Genomic DNA, 19,978 nt, shown 5'->3' with positions numbered 1-19,978 from the left:
TCTGACTAGTTAACATGGTAAAAATAGCATCTCGAATTAGTAGGAAGTTGATGAATTAGTTAATAAATTGTGTTAAAACAATTCCATATCCATTTGCAATAAAATAAGGATAGGGTTCCATCTCAGATTTCACACTTAAACACACATGCACACAAATGTGATATTTAGATTAAGATATTTAGATTTAGATTAAAATCTAGTAGAATGTTTTACAAGCTTAAGATTGGAAAGATCTTTCAAAGGAGAATATGAAACAGAAGCTAAAAAGGCAAAAAGGTTAAGAGATATGATTATATAAATATTTGCAAAATATAAACACAGGATATGATAAACTTTTGTAAAACAATAGAAAAAGTTTAAAAATACAATTAAAAAGTCAGCAAAAGCTGTGAACAGTTAATTTACAAAGCAAGCTCTACTTGACTGCTACACATTGAAAATGCTCAACTTTTCTCAATTTTGAGAAGTATGAATTAAAGCCATGATATACCATTTTTCATTTATTAGAAGATCAAAAGTCAAAGACACTGATCATATTATGATAATAAGTGTATGTGTAGATAGGCACTGATTATCATAGATAGGAATGAACCTGAAAACCAATTTTTAGAGTAATTTGACAATTGTGACCCACATGTATAAGGATGCTTAGTGGACCACTGTTGTTACAGCAAAAATATCAGAAATAACCTTAAAAATGTTCATTGATCAGGCAATTATTAAATAGAGCCTAGTGGAGTCTTCAGTGGAATATCATGTAACCATTAAGAGCATGCTATAGACCGGGTGCGGTGGCTCATGCCTGTAATCCCAGCACGGAAAGCCGAGGTGGTGGGATTGCTTGAGCCCACAAGTTCAAGACCAGCCTAGGCAACATAGTGAGACCCCCATCTCTACAAAGAAATAGAAAAAACAGCTGGACATGGTGGCACATGTCTGTAGTCCCAGTTATTTGGGGAGGCTGAGGCAGCAGCAGGATCAATTGAGCCCAGATGGTGGAGGGAGCAGTGAGCCATGATGGCACAGCCTGGGTGATAGGCTGAGACCCTCTCTCAAAAAAAAAAAAAAGAGAGAAAATGAAGAAAAAAAACAAGCTAGAGCTATATATACCTGAAAACTATAAATGACTTGGAAAGATATAGATATTATATAATATATAATTAAACTCCAAAGGTTGCAGATATGCATTTTATAAAAATGAGATCACAATATAAAATTACAAATAAATAAAATTCTCAATTAGCTTGTGTGTATGTGTGTGTTGATTGAGCACAGAAAGTCTGAAAGAAGTCTCAGACCTGAAATGCATGATTAGAAGCAGCTGTGGTCTGCGGTGCTTATGGAGAGGAATGAAAAGGGGCAAGTGAATTCAGAACCTTCAACTGAGATACCCAGGTTCTTGCATTGGGACTGACTGGACAAACAGCTTGACCCAAAGAGAACGAAGAAAAGTACCAGGGAGTGGAGGGGGTGACGGCCCACCTGGAAGTGGCACGCAGCCAAAGAAACCGTCACCTCCAGCCAAGAGAAGCAGTGAGTAATTGTGCTACCCCGCCTGGGAAACCATGCTTCTCCCATGGATCTTTACATGGATCCTTCCATGGATCAGGAGATCTCATGAGCCCACGCCACCAGGGCCTTGGGTCTGATACACAGAGCTGTGTAGAGTCTCGGCAGAGCAGCCACTCAGGCACACACAGAGAACCATGAGTTTTACATACTACAGCTGGGATCCCTGGCAAGGCAGGAAATCTGTCTGTCTGTATATATCCCTAGGAAGGGGGCTGATTCCAGGGAGCCAAGCAGTCATCGTTTTGTGGGCCCCACTTCCACAGCACCTCACAAGTTAAGACCCACTGGCTTGGAATCCCAGCCAGCCAATGGTGGCAGATTGGAATAACCCTGAGATGGGTCCAAGTTCCCAGGGGCGGAGGGGTGGCTACCATCTTTGCGGTTCGGTAGACTCAGGCACTCCAGCCTGCTGGCTGTGGAGAATAGACGGTTTATGAGGAAGGTTCCCCAACAATGCAGAACAGCTGCCTTGTCAGATTGTGACCAGACTGCTTCTTGGGGTGGGACCCTGATCCCATTCCTCCTCACCGGGTGGGACCTCTCAACAGGGGTCTCCAGCCACCTCCTACAGGTACATGCGGGCCAGCAACAGGTCAGTACTCCACCAGAATGCAGCTTCCAGAGGAAGGAGCTGGCTGCCATCTTTGCTGTTTTGTGGCCTTCACTGGTGATACCTCCAGGTACAGGAGAAACTGAGGCAACTGGGGTCTGGAGCAGATCCCCAGTAAACCACAGCAACCCTATGGTGGAGTGGCCAGACTGTTCCTCATTCAGAGGTCAGCAACCTCAAAGACTGAAGATAGATAACCCCCAAAGATGAGAATCACTACAAAAACACTGAAAACTCAAAAAGTCAGAGTTCCTCTTCTCTAAATGACTGCAACACCCCTCCAGCAAGGGCACAGAACCGGACTGAGGTGGAGATGGCTGAATTGACAGAAGTCGGCTTCAGAAGGTGGATAATAACAAACTTTGGTGAGCTAAAGGAGCATGTTGTAACCCAATGCAAAGAAGCTAAGAATCATGATCAAACAATACAGGAGCCGATAGCCAGAACAGCCAGTTTAGAGAGGAAGATAACTGACCTGATGGATCTGAAAAATACAACATGAGAACATCACAATACAATCACAAGTATCAATAGCAGAACAGACCAAGTGGAGGAAAGAATCTCAGAGCTTGAAGACTATCTTTCTGAAATAAGACAATAAGACAAGAATAGAGGGAAAGAAAATGAAAAGGAATGAACAAAACCTCTGGAAAATATAAGATCACATAAACAGACCAAATCTATGACTGATTGGGGTACCTGAAAGAAATGAAGAGAACAGAACCAAGTTGGAAAACATAGTTCAAGATATCATCCAGGAGAACTTCCCCAATCTAGCAAGATAGGCCAACATTCAAACTCAGGAAATGCAAAGAGCCTCAGTAAGATACTCCACAAGAAGATCAACCCCAAGACACATAATCATCAGATTCTCCAAGGTCAAAATGAAAGAAAAAATGTTAAGGACAGCCAGAGAGAAAGGCCAGGTCACCTACAAAGGGAAACCCATTAGACTAACAGCAAATCTCTCAACTGGGGGCCAATGTTCAACATTCTTAAAGAAAAGAATTTCCAGGCCAGAATTTCATATCTGGCTAAGCTAAGCTTCACAGTTGAAGGAGAAATAAGATCCTTTTCAGATAGGCAAATGCTGAAGAAATCTGTCACCACCAGGCCTGCCTTGCAAGAGCTCCTGAAGGAAGCACTAAATATGAGAATACAAAACCATTACCAACAACTACAAAAACACACTGAAGTACACAGACCAGTAACACTATGAAGCAACCATATAAACAAGTCTGCAAAATAACCAGCTAGCATCATGATGACAGGATCAAATTCACACATAACAATACTAACCTTAAATGTAAATGGGCTAAATGCCCCAATTAAAAAACATAGAATGGCAAGCTGGATAAAGAGCCAAAACCTTCAAGGACCCACCTCACATGCAAAGACACATAGGCTCAAAATAAAAGGATGGAGGAGAATTTACCAAGCAAATGGAAAACAGAAAAAAAACAGGGGTTGCAATCCTAGTTTCTGACAAAACAGACTTTATGCCAACAAAGATTTAAAAAGACAAAGAAGGGCATTACATAATGGTAAAGGGTTCAATTCAAAAAGAAGAGAAGAGTTAACTACCTTAAACATATATGCACCCAATACAGGAGCACTGAGATTCACAAAGCAAGTGCTTAGAGACCTGCAAAGAGACTTAGACTCCCACACAATAATAGTGGGAGATTTTAACACCAACTGACAACATTAGATCATGGAGACAGAAAATTAACAAAGATATTCAGGACCTGAACTCAGCTCTAAAACAAGTGGACCTAATAGATATCTACAGAAATCTCCACCCAAATTCAACAGCATACGCATTCTTCTCACCACCACATGACACTTACTCTAAAATTGATTACATAATCAGAAGTAAAACCCTCCTCAGCAAATGCAAAAGAACTGAAATAACAGTCTCTCAGACCACAGAACAATCAAATTAGAATTCAAGATTAAGAAATTCACTTAAAAGGCTGGGTGTGGTGGCTCATGCCTGTAATCCCAGCATTTTGGGAGGCCGAGGTGGGGGGATCACGAGGTCAAGAGATCAAGACCATCCTGGCTAACATGGTGAAACCACGTCTCTACTAAAAATACAAAAAATTAGCCAGGCGTGGTGACACATGCCTGTAGTCCCAGCTACTTGGGAGGCTGAGGCAGGAGAATCACTTGAACCTGGGAGGCAGAGGTTGGAGTGAGCCAAGACTGCGCCACTACACTCCAGCCTGGGTGAAAGAGCAAGACTCCATCTCAAAAAAAATAAAAGAAAGAAAGAAATTCACTCAAAACCACACAAACCAGAAGGAAATTGAACAACCTGCTCCTGAATGACTTTTGGGTAAACAATGAAATTAAGGCAGAAATCAAGAAGATCTTTGAAGCTAATGAGAACAAAGAGACAATGTACCAGAATCTCTGAGATGCAGCTAAAGCAGTGTTAAGAGGGAAACTTACAGCACTAAATGCTCACATCAAAAAGCTAGAAGGATCTCGACTTAACAACCTAACATCTCAACTAAAAAGAACTAGAGAACCAAGAGTAAATAAACCCCAAAGCTTGCAGAAGACAAGAAATAACCAAGATCAGAGCTGAACTGAAGGAGACAGAGGCACAAAAAGCCCTTCAAAAAAAATCAATGCATTCAGGAGCTGGTTTTTTTTAAAAAATTAATAAAATAGATAGAACTCTAGCTAGACTAATAAAGAAGAAAAGAAAGAAGAATCAAATAAACACAATATGAAATGATAAGGGGAATATCACCACTGACCCCAAAGAAATACAAGCAACCCTCAGAGAATACTATAAACACTTCTGTGTTTATAAACACAGAGAAGTAAGGTAGGAAATCTAGAAAAAAATGGATAAATTCCTAGACACATACATCCTCCCAAGACTCAACCAGGAAGAAACTGAATCTCTGAACAGACCAATAATGAGTTCTGAAATTGTAATAAATACACTACCAACCAAAAAAAAAGCCCAGAACAAGATGGATTCACAGTGGAATTCTTCCAGAGGTACAAAGAAGAGCTAGTACCATTTCTACTGAAACTGTTCCAAAAAATTGAAAAGGAGGGACTCCTCCCTCATTCTATGAGACCAGCATCATCCTGATACCAAAACCAGGCAGAGATACAACAAAAGAAAAAAACTTCAGGCCAATATTCCTGATAAACATCAGTGCAAAAATCCTCAATAAAATACTGGCAAATTGAATCCAGCATCACCTCAAAATGCTTATATACCACAATCAAGGCAGCTTCATCCCCAGGATGCAAGGTTGGTTCAACATATTCAAGTCAATAAATGTGATTCATCACATAAACAGAACTAAAGACAAAAACCACAGGAATATGTCAATAGATGCAGAAAAGGCCTTTGATAAAATTCAACATCCCTTCATGTTAAAAATTCTTAATAAACTAGGTATTGAAGGAACATACCTCAAAATAATAAGAGCCTTGTATGACAAACCCACAGCCAATATCACACTGAATGGGCAAAAGCTGGAAGCATTTCCCTTGAAAACCAGCACAAGACAAGGATGCCCTCTCTCACCACTCTTATTCAACATAGTATTGTAAGTTCTGGCTAGGGCAATCAGGCAAGAGAAAGAAATAAGGGGTTCTCAAACAGGAAGAGAGGAGTCAAATTGTCTCTGTTTGCAGAGGATATGATCCTATATCTAGAAAACCCCATCGTCTCAGCCCAAAGGCTTCTTAAGCTGATAAGCAACCTCAGCAAAGTCTCAGGATACAAAACCAATGTGCAAAAAATCACAAGCACTCCTATACACTACGACAGACAGGCAGAGAGCCAAATTATGAATGAACTCCCATTCATGACTGCTACAAAAAGAATAAAATACCTAGGAACACAGCTAACAAAGGAAGTGAAGGACCTCTTCAAGGAGAACTACAAACCGTTGCTCAAAATCAGAGAGGACACAAATAAATGGAAAAACATTCCATGCTCATGGATAGGAAGAATCAATATTGTGAAAATGGTTATACTGCCCAAAGTAATTTATAGATTCAATGCTATTCCCATTAAACTACCACTGACATTCTTCACAGAATTAGAAAAAAAAACTATTTTAAAATTCATATGGAACCAAATAAGAGCCCAAATAGCCGAGACAATTCTAAGCAAAAAGAACACAGCTGGAGGCATCACACTACCTTATTTCAAACTATACTGCAAGCTATGGTAACCAAACAGCATGGTACTGGTAGAAGAACAGACACATACACCAATGGAACAGAACAGAGAACTCGGAAATAAGGCTCTTACCTACAATCATGTGATCTTTGACAAATTTGACAAAAACAAGTAATGGGGGAAGGACTCCTTATTTAATAAATGGGGGGCTGGGAGTACTGGCTAGCCATATGCAGAACATCGAAACTGGAATCCTTCCTTACAACATATACAAAATTTAACCCAAGATGGATTAAAGACTTAAAGGTAAAACCCAAAACTATAAAAACCCTAGAAGAAAATCTAGCAATACCATTCAGGACATAGGCATGGGCAAAGATTTCATGATGAAAACGCCAAAAGCAATTGCAACAAAAGCAAAAATTGACAAATGGGATCTAATTAAACAAAAGAGCTTCTGCACAGCAAAAGAAACTATTGTCAGAGTGAACTGATAATCTACAGCAGAAAATTTCTGCAATCTATCCATCTGACAAAAGTCTAATATCCAGAGTCTACAAGGAACTTAAACAAATTTACAAGAAAAAACAAGCAACCACATTATAAACTGGGCAAAGGATATGAACAGACACTTCTCTAAAGAAGACATACATGCGGCCAAAAAACATATTGAAAAAAAGCTCAATATCACTAATCATTACAGAAATGCAAATCAAAACCACAATGAGATACCATCTTATGCCAGTCAGAATGACTACTGTTAAAAGGTCAAAAAACAACAGATTCTGACAAGGTTGCAGAGAAAAAGGAATGCTTTTACATTGTTGTTGGGAGTGTAAATTAGTTCAACCATTGTGGAAGACAGTGTGGTGATTCCTCAAAGACGTAGAGGCAGAAATACCTTTTGGCCCAGCAATCCCATTACTGGGATACGCAAAAGAATATATCCAAAGGAATATAAATAATTCTTTTATAAAGATACATGCCCACATATGTTCACTGCAGCACTATTCTCAATACAATAGTAAAGACACAAAATCAACCTAAATGCCCATCAATGATAGACTGGATAAGGAAAAATGTGGTATATATACACCATGGAATACTATGCAGCCATAAAAAGAAACAAGATTATGTCCTTTGCAGGGACATGGATGGAGTTGGAGGCCATTATCCTCAGCAAACTAACGCGGGAACAGAAAAAGAGACACCACATGTTCTGACTTATAAGTGGGAGCTGAATGATGAGAACACATGGACACATGGGGGAGAACAAAACACACTTGGGCCTGTTGGGGTGGTGGGGGGACGGAGAACATCAGGAAGAACAGCTAATGGATGCTGGGCTTAATACCTGGGTGCTGGGGCGATCTGTGCAGCAAACCACCATGGCACACATTTACGTATATAACAAACCTGCACATCCTGCACATACATCCCTGAACTTAAAAGTTGAAGAAGAAGAAGAAAAAAGTCTTACTAAGGTAATACTTCCAATAGAACTTTCTGTAATAATGGAAGTATTCTGTATCTGTGCTGCTCAATATGGTAGCCACTAGCAACATGTGGCTTGAGCACTTCAAATGTAGCCACTGTGACTGAGGAACTGATTTTTTAAAATTTAATTACTATTGATTTAAACTTCAATGTAAATAGCCATATGTGGCTAGTGGCTACCATGTTAGACAGCACAGTACTGAGGTTTTAACGTCTGAAAGGTAGAGTATGAGTAGCCAGGTGGTGGTTTTTATGTCTGATTTTACATACCTTAAAAAAAGGGAGGGCAATGTGATAAGTAATGTCTACTCTCTTGACTTGATGAGATTCTCTCTTCTGGGGAACTTATATGTGAGACTTAGACTCACATTGTACAAAGAAAAGTAATCTATATTCAAGGGACCATTTCTGGTCTCTTTTTTAAAGGCAAGATATGGTAACAGCAGATACCTAGGAGTTTCAAGAATTCTTCTCTATGAGGAAGGTTCAACAACTTACTCTTCATTCAAGGTCTCAATAGTCCCAAATTGTATTAAGCATAGTACTTATCAAAAATACTTGTCATACTTCCAGGATTGTCACTGTGTATACTATAAAATAACCTATTAGGAAAACCATGCTAAGGAAAAAATAATCTCTTCTTTTGGAATACTGCAATAGCCTCCTAACTGGTCACTCCACTTCCACTTTACCCATCACTCCCATCCATTCTTCTCTTTGCTGACAAAGAAATGTCTCTAAAATATTTGTCTGGCTATCCTATTTCTCAGCTCAAATTCTAATAGTCTCAAACTCCATTGCCATTGCTATTACCTTAGTTCTGCCTTTATGGGCTCTAACTTGGACTTCTACAACTATATATCTAATGTTCACCTGCCTCTAGCTTTGAACTGCCCAACCTATTCTCTTTACAGCTACCAAATATATCTGTTTAAAACTCAAATCTTAAAATACTTTTGCTATACTTTTACTGAAAACCATCAATGGCTACCCTCTGCCCATAGCAGAGATTCTTAGTATGCTGTAAATGGGTTACAAGTGAGCCAAGATATTGATCCTTTTCGCAGTAAAAGCAGTCAGGTAGGGCCTGGAACTATTGGAACTTATGTCACTTTCCATCATAAGCAGCTGTCGTGTTTTTAAATAATCTATTTATTATTAATCTAATTGACTGACATTTTGTATTTGGTTAAAAAAAACACACTGGCCAGGCGCAGTGGCTCACACCTGTAATCCCAGCACTTTGGGAGGCCAAGGCAGGCAGATCACGAGGTCAGGAGATCGAGACCATCCTGGCTAACACGGTGAAACCCCATCTCTACTAAAAATACAAAACAAAAAAAAAATTAGCCAGGCATGGCAGGCACCTGTAGTCCCTCGAGAGGCTCAGGGAGGCTCAGGGAGGAGAGTGGCGTGAACCCAGGAGGTGGAGCTTGCAGTAAGCCGAGATCGCACCACTGCACTCCAGCCTGGGCGACAGAGCAAGACTCTGTCTTAAGAAAAAACAAACAAACAAACAAACAAAAAAACATAAAATTTATCATCTTAACCATTTCTAAGTGGACAGTTCAGTAGTGTTAAGTGTACTCATATTGTTGTAAAAAAAAAAAAAGATCTCCAGAACTTCATCTTGCAAATCTGAAACTCTGTATCATTAAACAATTCCCGTTCTCCCCTTCCTCAGCCTCTGGTAACCACCATTCTATTTTTTGTTTCTATAAATGACTACTTTAGCTTCCTCATGTAAGTGGAATCATACAGTAGTTGTCTTTTTGTGACTGGCATATTTCACTTAGCATAATTTAACAAGGTTCATTCATGTTATAGCATGTGACATTTCCTTGATTTTAATGGCTAAACAGTATTCCATTGTGTGTATGATACCACATTTTGTTTTTCCATTCATCCATCAATGGGCATTTGGATTGTTTCCACCTCTTGACTACTGTGAACTGTCTATGAACATGGGTGTGCAAACATCTCTTCAAGACCCTGCTTTCAATTCTTTTGTATATACACCCTGAAGTGAGGTTGCTGGATCATATAATTTTTTTAAAATTTTTTGAGGAACTCTTATTTTTTCCATAGTGGCTGTACCATCTTATCATCCCACCAACAGTGCACAAAAGTTTATAATTCTCCACATCCTCACCATATCTTGATACCTCGTTTTTTTGATAGTAGCCATTTCTAATAGGTGTAACATTTCATTATGTTTTGGTTTGCATCACTCTGATGATTAGTGACGTTGAGCATGTTTTCATGTTCTTTTTGGTCATCTGTATATCATCCTTGAAGAAATGTCTACTTAAGTACTTTGCTCATTTTAAATAGGGTTGATTTTTTGTTGTTATTGAGTTGCAGGAATTCTTTATATATTCTGGATATTAATCATATCAGATACATGATTTGCAAATATTTTCTCCCATTTTGAAAACTGCCTTTTCACCCTGTTGATTGTGTCCTTTGATGCACAAAGTTTTTAAGCTTAGTGTAGCCCCATTTGTCCACTTTTGCTTCTGCTGCCCAGGCTTTTGGTGTCATACCCAAAAGCATGCAAGTCCAATGTCATGAAGCTTTTCTCCTATGTTTTCTTCTAGAAGTTTTACAGTGTTAGGTGCTGCATTTAGGTCTTTAATCTATTTAATTTTTGTGTATGGTATAAGATAAGGATTCAATTTCATTCTTTTGCATATGGATAGCCATTTCCTCTAACATCATATGTTGAAGAAGCTGTCTTTTCCCCCAAAGAATGCTCTTGGCACACTTGCTGAAGATCATCTTGACCATATATGTGAGGGTTTACTTATCAGCTATCTATTCCATTCCATTGGTTTGTTTGTCTTTATGCCAGTACCATACAGTTTGGGTTATTATAGCTTTGCAATATGCTTTGAAATCAGAAAGTGTGAATCTTCTAACTTTTTTCTTCTTTTCCAAAATTGTTTTAGCTGTTTGGGGTCCATATCTCATTTTTCTTATGTACGCTATTATGCCAACAAAAAAAAGAAAAAAAAAGACTGGGAATCACTGAGTCTTACAGGAGAATGGCCTTCAAATTTTTTGTTCATATATGCCCCAAAAGAACTTTTTAGTATGTATCCCTTGCAAAAAATATGTAATTTCTGTTATACTATAAACATGTACATTTAAACATAAAACTATTATTTTTTAAAACAGTGGATTCTAAACACTATAGGGAAATGATACCCACCGACAGCCATTAAAAAAAAATGCTGATCTTCTCAACAGTTTTTACAAGTCCCTTATTCTCCTTGAATACTTATTTCTATTCTACTTCCTCCACAGAATGCTATTCTAATAAACATAGATTTTTATTATTATCAGTACAAAACTTTCTCTGCAAAAAAGGATATGAATTAAGAAAACATTTTCCTGTGATAAGACTCTTAAGTATTAACATTTTTCTTCTTGCTTGAGTTATTACAATTATTATATGTAAATAAGTGAGGAAAGCAACATAAATATATCATAAATCTTGATAATTAAACGAAAAGTAAAATTTGGAAAACTAATAATCAAATGAATGGAGGAATTTACAGCACTTTGATTACAGGGGAGGTTTTTTTTACACCTTGAAGCAACTTACTATAATGAGACTACAAACGTGTCAGAGGTAAAGTGGGAGAAGGCAGGGTGAGAAAGTAGGCACTTTCACAGGTACATGTGGAAAATGATTTACTTAAAATCATCTGTTCCCAAGCAACCTTTTATAAATTTCCACGATCCCAAGGTACTCTTACTTCAATCTAAAGACCTGCTACTGAATAAAATCTAAACTCCTTCACCAACCTCTTCAATTTCACCTCTTACCACATCCCACCCTCCCACCACAATTTACTATTTGCAGCTTTCTGAATCCCATACTGTTTCACATCTGTTGTCTATTTTCTCTCCATCTGATGGACATCTTTAAACTATTAATGTGAAAATATCACCTCCTATATGAAGACTTTCTGGATTTCCTGTATAGACTAGACCAACACTCCTTCATTCTCCCCCATCATGTGCCATATCATAGCATAACACCTCTAACAATAGTTTCACATACGTGTCTTCTTTTATTAGCTGAAAATTGCTTGAGGGACTTATTTTATTTATCTTTAAACTCATTTTGTGCTTAGAACATAGTAGATGCTCAATAAATACTACCTGAATGAAGAAATTGAAGAACACTCAAATCTCAATTTCCTCACTGATAAAATTTTATCTGTATGATCCTCTTCCAATTTTAAAGAAACCCAATAACTCCATATATTTTCTGAAATCTCTATAAATGTTCTATTTTCAGATTATTTTCTCTCCTAGTATGATCTCAAACTAGAGAAAATATTTTTACTACATATAAAAAATAGAGTATTTTATATCATTTGTGATAGCCCATTATGCAAAGTGATTCTATGATTTTAGGTTATCCTAAATAAAGCACATTTTTCTAGAGATTGCTTAAAAACATGAATTGATTATTTCAACATAATTCCCTACATGCTTTATATTCTGGTTGCTAAAAGAGGCAAGAAGGAAAACTGTTCTACATTTTTAGTATGTCAACAAGAAATTATTTTACTATTAGGTAAATCAAGAAATCCACAATATTATAATACCCAAATTATCTCCAACTATTCTGGCTCTCCCTCTCTATTCATGTATTTATTTATTTATATTTTTGCTCAACTCAACTGTAAATTTCAGAAAGTTCTGGTCTAGGCATTGGAAATTATGTCACTGTAGGTTAAATGGGGACCCATAAAGTGGGGACCTATACTCCACCCATCCCTACAACTTCAAAGTAATAAACCAGGGAGAGTGGCTCATGCCTATAATTCTAGCACTTTGGGAGTCCAGGTGGGAGGATCACTTAAGCCCAGGAGTTCAAGACCAGCTTGGGCAACACAGCAAGACCCTATCTCAACAAAAACCAAAAAAATTATCTGGGCATAGTGCTGCATACTTGTAGTCCTAGCAACACAGGAGACTGAGGTGGGAGGATCCTTTGAATCCAGGAGTTTAAGGCTGCAGTGAGCTATGATCATGCCACTGCACTCTGGCCTGGGCAACAGAGTGAGGCCCTGTCTCTAAAAAACAAAAACAAAACAAACAAAAAAGCCACAAAGCTGTAAGACCAGACTTCATGTCTTAAGTAGATAGTATTTACTTTATAAAAACAATTATTAACAGTTGTCATTAGTGTAAACATTGGGAAAGGGTAGGGTTCAGCATCTTTTAAAGCTATAGAGGATAGTCTTCCTTTGTAATTAAATATACAAAGTAACATAAAGTCATACCTTGATAATTAAAATATAGAAGAGAGTGGTATCACTATATCTCTAGCAGCTGTCCACAGTAAAATAAAAGTACTTTTTTTTTCTGTACAAATATCTTTATTTTCATACTTAAAAAGAATCACATACTCAGTCCAACAGCTTTACCAGGCTTGGCCAACCCAGTATGTTACACACTCACTCAGGTACTTGGAAGGTTACCGGACAGCTCCTTAACCGATCGAGTCAGGACAAAGTGGTCACTTTCCCCACAGCCAGACTCTGGATTTGCCTCCTGGGAGGACACCATGCCTGGCACAGACTGATGGGGTGGCTGCAGTCAAACCTTGCCTCCAGATTATGAACCAGTATAACTAGCACAATTCTCGTGGCTACTTTCACTTCAGAGTGTCATGTTTATTGATGTGGAGCTTTCTGAGTAGGGAGGTTAAGGCACACCTGCTCAGTAAAACAAATATTTCTTGTAGTGTTCTAGATTGAGGGCAGCAGTCAATGGTAAAATAAATTTCGGTAGCATGTTCCTGACAGGTTATACAGCAGCCCTGGCTCAAGGATTTCTCCCCCTGCAGGATTCCTAAGAATGTTTGCTAGTTGATTCTTTGTTTTGGCAATTTGATGGTTTTGATGAATTTGCTGTGATCCAGGGGTATTCAAGTACTTCTCTGAGCATCGGCCTCTGGCTGGGATCATGCTTCAACAGTCTTGAAATGAGGTCCCTGGCTCCCTCTGTTACAAAGTCAGGGAATGTGAATTCTCAACCTGTGATATTCTTTTGTAGGTCTCCTGGTATGTATTTGCCTCAAAAGGAGGCTTCTCAACTAAAAATTCACAGCAAAGAACTCCAAGGCTCCAGAGATCCACCTTCTCATCATGCATCCGACCTTCAATCATTTCGGGGGGCAGGTAGTCCAGGATGCCACAGAGAGTGGTCCTCCTGGAAGATGGAACATGTACTGACCACCCAAAATTTACAATTTCAAGCTCTCCAGCTGATCCAAGAAGTAAGTTCTCTGGCTTAATGTCTCTATGAATAACTGTCTTTGAATGACAGTAAGACACGGCATTTGCCAATTCTGTGATATAAGTAGCAGTTCTCTGCTCATCAAACTTTGAAAGTTTCTGAAGTTCTCTATTGACTGTTTCAAGTGGTGTACATTCCAGAATTAGGTAGACTCTGGTAGCATCATGGAAATAACCATACAGTCTGATTATATTAGGATGTTGAAGGTGGGACTGTATTTCTACTTCTCTTCTGAGTTGATGCTCCACTCCTGCTTTCTCCAGCTGAGCTTTAAATAACACTTTAAGAGCCAGAATAAACTTGCTTTGTTTTTCTCTTGCCAAATAAACATTACTAAACTTTCCTTTACCCAGAGGGAGACCAATTTCAAGGTCTTCCAAAGCCCATTGCCTCTTTTTTGATTCTTCATTTTTCTGTTTTGATGCCAGTTCCTCCTCAGGATTATTTTCAGGTGCCGACAGCAGGGACTGCTTGCTCTTTTGGGTGTTATTCAGTGGCCTGGAGGCAGGATGAGGTACACTGGTTGCCTGTACTTGCTTCTGCTTCTGATTCTGAACTGGCTTGTGACTGGAGACAAGCTTTTGTGCTTGCAAAGGAACACGCTGGGAAGAATTTGAAGGACATAAGACCCACTGAGCCTGGCCACTATTTGCAGGTAATGGATTCTGACAAGGAAATTGCTGAGTCACGAGAACACGTTTTGGACCTCCAACTGGGCCTTAACAGGCCCTGAAATGCAGTTTTCTTTAGATTGATCCATGATGCCTATGACCCAAGGACCTGAGTCTTCCAAGAGCTCAGCCCAATAAAAGCACTTTTAAACCAACTGATACACCTCTATAATTCACAAGTAATTGAGGTGTTTTATGTTTTTACATATCCTCTAGAGATGAGCTGGGTTAAGAAATTAAAACTATATCAGCTAAAAAAATTTAAGATGATCTCATGATTTCTGCTTCCCAATAAACATTTATAACATTAATAAATAAAGTGAAGAGAAGCAAAGGCAAATACCATCAGCAGTTTAAGTCAGGTCCTATTTACCTGCTCTGCTAATTTCATTTTTTCTCTGTAAAATTTCACTGTACAAAAGTTTACGTTCAAAACTCTTTATATTACGGCTTGGCCTAGCCTATCTTAAAAGTGCTCAGAACACTTACATTAGCCTATAGTTGGGCAAAATCTTCTAACACAAAGTCTATTTTATAACGAAGGGTTGAAAATATCTCATGTAATTTCTTGAATACAGTACTTCTTGAATACCGTAGAGTACAGTCTCTCATATTTGCTGCTGCTACCCACCATCACAAAAGAGTATCTTACCCATTGTATCACTAGCTCTGGAAAAGATCAAAGTGCAAAATTTGAAGTATGGTTTCTACAAAGTACACATTGCTTTCACATTACTGTAAAGCTAAAAAATTGGAAGCCAAACCATCATAAGTCTGAGACCATCTGTATAGGTTTTACAAAGGGGCTCACTAGTGATGAAGAGGTCCATTCTGTTCATTTTCTACATGAATTGATCATAGCCACAATAATATCAACATACATAAACTCAAGAATTTGATTTAGAAGAGAAATACATTAAACCGTATTTATAAATCTATAGGTATAGTGCAAATTAATCTAGATGTTTGGGGTGTATTTATATCCCCAACTGCCTACGTAACTTGGACAAGTATTCAATCTGTGTGTACCTGAGTTTTAGTACCTATAACTGTGCCATACTATATTATAGGCATTAGCCACTTTGCCTACTTAAATTTAAATTAATTAAAATTAACTTGAATTTTAAAAATTCAGTTTCTCAGTTGCACTGGCCACATTTCAAAGGCTCAATAACCACATGTGCCTAGAGGTTACCATACTGGACAGTACAGATATAATGATGAAAATAAACAGGATGATATGATTGAGAATAACAAGTGGGAACAAGGGGGTTGTATTGACTACTTTAGATCTAGATCAGGTGGTCAGAAAAGGCTGCCCTGAATTGACATTTGAGCTGAGACTTGAATGACAAGATGCAACTAGCATGCAAAGATCTGCAAAAAGCATCCAAGGCATAGACAACAGTGAGGGCAAAAACCTCAGCCACAAATGTGGTTGGCTGGTTTAACAACAAAGAAGAGTGTCTGAAGCATTAGAAATAAGGGGAGAGGTGTATAAGGTCCAAGAAATGGCAGGAAGCAGAGTCTCAAGGGCCTTATACACCATTTAAGAACTTTGGATTTTATGTTAAGTGCAATCAAAAACCATAGAGGGTTATTAAAAGGGCAATGTTAGGCTGGGTGCGGTGGCTCCTGACTGTAATCCCAGCACTTTGGGAGGCCGAGGCAGGTGGATCACAAGGTCAGGAGTTCAAGACCAGCCTGGCCAACATAGTGAAACCCCATCTCTACTAAAAATACAAACATTAGCTGGGCATGGTGGCGCATGCCTGTAGTCCCAGCTACTCAGGAGGCTGAGGCAGAAGGTGGAGGTTGTAGTGAGCCGAGATCACGCCACTGCACTCCAGCTTGGGCAACAGAGTGAGACTTCATCTCAAAAAAAAAAAGGCAATGTTGTGATCTAAATTATGCCTTAAAAGCCCACTGTAATTACTGTTGAGAATTATTATGGGAAACCAAGAGCAAAATCAGGAAGATCTGCTAGAAGAAGACACATATCATATCATAGCCCAGGTTGAGAAAAGATGGTGGCCTGGACCAGGAGAGTGGTAGAGGGATAAAGAAAATCTGTTCCTTTTTTCTACATTCCCTATCTACAATCCTGCATCTGCTATCCTTCACAGCCAAGCTCCTTGAAATAGTATACTTCACTTTTTAACCCCTTATCCTATAAATATGCTTTCTGCCTCCACTATCCTACTGAAACTGTCCTAAGGTCCAAGTTACCTCCACCTTCCCAAAACCAATGAGCATTTTTCTATGCTTTTCTTACCTGACCCCTGCTGCATTTGCAAAACCGCTGACCATTCCTCACCTTCATCAAGTTCTCGCCTTCCTCAGCTCCGAGGGCCTTACTCTCTCACCTGATTTTCCTCTTTCTTTTACTCCTTCTCAGTCTTCTTCCCAGTAACCTCTACTTGACTTTTAAACACCAGTGCTCCTTTAAGCTTACAGCTTTAGTACTCAGTGCATTTCACAACATACGTAATCCTTGAGACTGAACTGACACTTTTTGCTGTTAGCTCCCCAATTAACATCTCTGGCCCAGTACTCCCTACTGTTTAGACTATCTGTATCTGGTGTTCAATCAGATGTCCTTACTTGGACATACCGTAAACATTTAAAATGCAAAAGGTTGAAAATCTGTATCCTTCATTCTCTTATTATATATACTTGCCCAAACCACAAGCCAAAGACTTCCTAAACTCTCCTTCACTTACTAGTTACAACGCCCATCACCAGACCTTCACAAAGTCCTGCAGATTCTAACTCCTTAATGTCTTTCTAATCTAGTCCTTCATCTTCATCCTACTAAGGTTCTTAATTCAAGCTCACATAATTTCTTGCTTGGATTACTGGAAGAGCTTCCCAATCCATTTCCCTTCTTCCAATCTCTCCTCCACTTTGCTACCAGAGCACATTACAGGTCTTCAACAAATGTTGTTGATTACATTAAGTACAAATCTGACGATGTCATTTCTCTACTTAAACTTTCAGAGAAACACCACAACTTTCACAAGGCTTCTCATGGTCTAGCTCCTTATTACTATTACTGCCTCATTGCCCCAACTCTTCCTCTCCCATCCTCCTCTCCAGTCATTCAGCCTTTCTTAGTTCTCTAAATACCATGCCATTTCAGGCCTCGCTTACTCTGCACATGCTATTACTGCTCCTTTACTCCTCTAACTAGTACTTCAAAGGTAGGCTTAAGTATCACCACTTCAAGAAAATGCCTCACGTATATCTCAATCACACTGAATGGAAGTTAATGATTTGTCTGTAAACAAAGGGTCCACCAACCTTATTTGGTTTGTAGCACCAATGACTGGCACAAAGTATGTAATCATTCACAGACGGGTTCGATTTGATATCTTCTAAATTTTCTAAAAAAGGGAGAGGAGCTTAGTGGGCTTTGTATCACCATTCCGGTATAGCACAAAGTGAGAGCACTGTACTACAAAGCCAAATGTGCTTCATGTTGGAAATGCAAAAATAAAATAAAATAAAACACAAGGCACACCCTTTCAAAAGACGAAATGTATGAAATTCTGAAAGCCTATGTAGTATCTAATAAACCAGCCTTGGAACTTTATACTACTTGGGGAAAGGCTTATTAAACACTTTGATGATAAAAATAGGTGAAAGGCTTCTCATCCCAATAAAGCAAATTAACCTTTCTTGGCTATGTCACTGTAATTTTAGTTCCTAACGTAGATTCTCGTTCACTTCCTGACAGGTTATTTTCCTTCTCTGAGAGAGTCTTACCACCTCAAGAGTCACTCATTTGTCAGCCATTTGTTCTCAAAATCTGAATGGGGGAAACGCAGATGAAAGAAGGGAGAGTGTGGGGGGATGATCAACACTTTTGGAATGGGAGGTGGCAGAAGGCCACAGTCTCCGGGAAGGAAGAGAGTGGGCGCTGGGGCAATACCAGAGTGGAGCGCTGACATGTGGCAAGGAACGGGGAGGATGCGATCACGGAGCAGGCAACATGAAACAGGGAACGACCCCAGGCTGAAGATGGGAGACAGAGAAGATACTCAGAAAGCTAGGAATGTGTGGGGGTGGGGGGAGGGAGGGAGGAAGCGGCGATAGGCAGAGGAGAGAGGAAACAAGACGCAGTTTTTGGCCAGGGGTCAGAGGGGCTAAGGAGAAAAGCTGGGTCTAGAGGAAGACAACACAAATGGGGCTTCAGGACGAGGTGGGCAGGCGGTCATCCGGGAGCGGAGGGGAGGCACGGGGAGAACTAGGGGTCCAGAGGGCAGAGGCAGGAGGCGCAGAGCGAGTAGGAGACCCGAACCCGCCGAGCAGAGGCCGCGGGTGACGAGGGAAGGAACGGCGAGGCGAGAGAGGCACTTACTGGGGTCCCTCCGCAAGGCGCCGCTGAGGATCTCCTCCCGCAGGTGAGGAAAGAGGAAGTCCCGGGCGGCCTGGAGGTCCTGGAAGTAGCAGAACTGGACAATGGAGCAGGCCATGGCTCCAGGGAACCCCACTACGGCACTCACCTTACCTCACCACGCCCTGCCCCCTCCACCCCACTGCGGCCGCCACCGAGCCCCAATAGCTCTAGCCAGGCAGAAGGCGGAGAAACGAAACCGGAAGCTGTCACTGACACGGGTCCCCTGTCTCGGAGTACTGCGCAGGCGCAGGCTGGCCCAGGCGCCTAGGGCGCGGAGGCCCGGGTCACGTGACTACTGCGCCGCCGCTGCAGGTGGAGCCAAAGTCGACGTGGAGGCTTGGGGCAGATTTTTCAGTCCCAGTTCTGTGTCTACGCCGAGACATGAACCCTTTCATTCATTCTGGCTTTTAGCCAGAGGTGTTCTAATTGGACTTGTCCGCGCAGGTCTTTGACTTATTCAGTCTTATTGATGCCCTACTATTGGCACGATCCTGATGTTTCACAGAAAATAATTCGTTTTAAACTAGTGGCAGGCCAGTGGGGGACCGTATCCTGCAACAGTCGGATTTTGAAAAGATTAATTGCTCTTCCGGAGATTAGCCCCGTCAAGGCTGGCTTTAAATGCTCCTACTATAAATTCCCATAGTACTACGCAAGCCCAATATAGTACGTGTTATAGTGTATTATACACTTTTGTTTTCATTATTCATTTGGTTTTTCATTCATGCATTCATCCA

At 39.9% G+C, this 19,978-nt stretch overlaps 1 protein-coding gene and 1 pseudogene across 2 annotated transcripts in view; both read right to left on the bottom strand.

Annotated features, from left to right (window-relative positions):
• Positions 1-19,538, bottom strand: part of RAB3GAP2 (RAB3 GTPase activating non-catalytic protein subunit 2) — a 120,918-nt gene extending 101,380 nt beyond the window's left edge. The window contains exon 1 of one of the 2 annotated variants that reach the window (XM_054449963.2): positions 19,203-19,538. In XM_054449963.2, coding sequence (XP_054305938.1) covers positions 19,203-19,317 — 115 coding nt within the window. In that variant the 5' untranslated portion in view covers positions 19,318-19,538. The remainder of the gene's footprint in view (positions 1-19,202) is intronic. The other variant, XM_063671959.1, reaches the window with a different exon arrangement.
• Positions 13,224-16,591, bottom strand: LOC129013578 (aurora kinase A-like; annotated as a pseudogene).
• Positions 19,539-19,978: the final 440 nt, after the last annotated feature.

The sequence above is a fragment of the Pongo pygmaeus genome, chromosome 1 (genome assembly GCF_028885625.2).
Source record: "Pongo pygmaeus isolate AG05252 chromosome 1, NHGRI_mPonPyg2-v2.0_pri, whole genome shotgun sequence".
Classification (NCBI taxonomy): domain Eukaryota; kingdom Metazoa; phylum Chordata; class Mammalia; order Primates; family Hominidae; genus Pongo; species Pongo pygmaeus.
The sequence above is the reverse complement of the archived record's forward strand: the minus strand, read 5'-3'. Positions and strand labels throughout refer to the sequence as shown.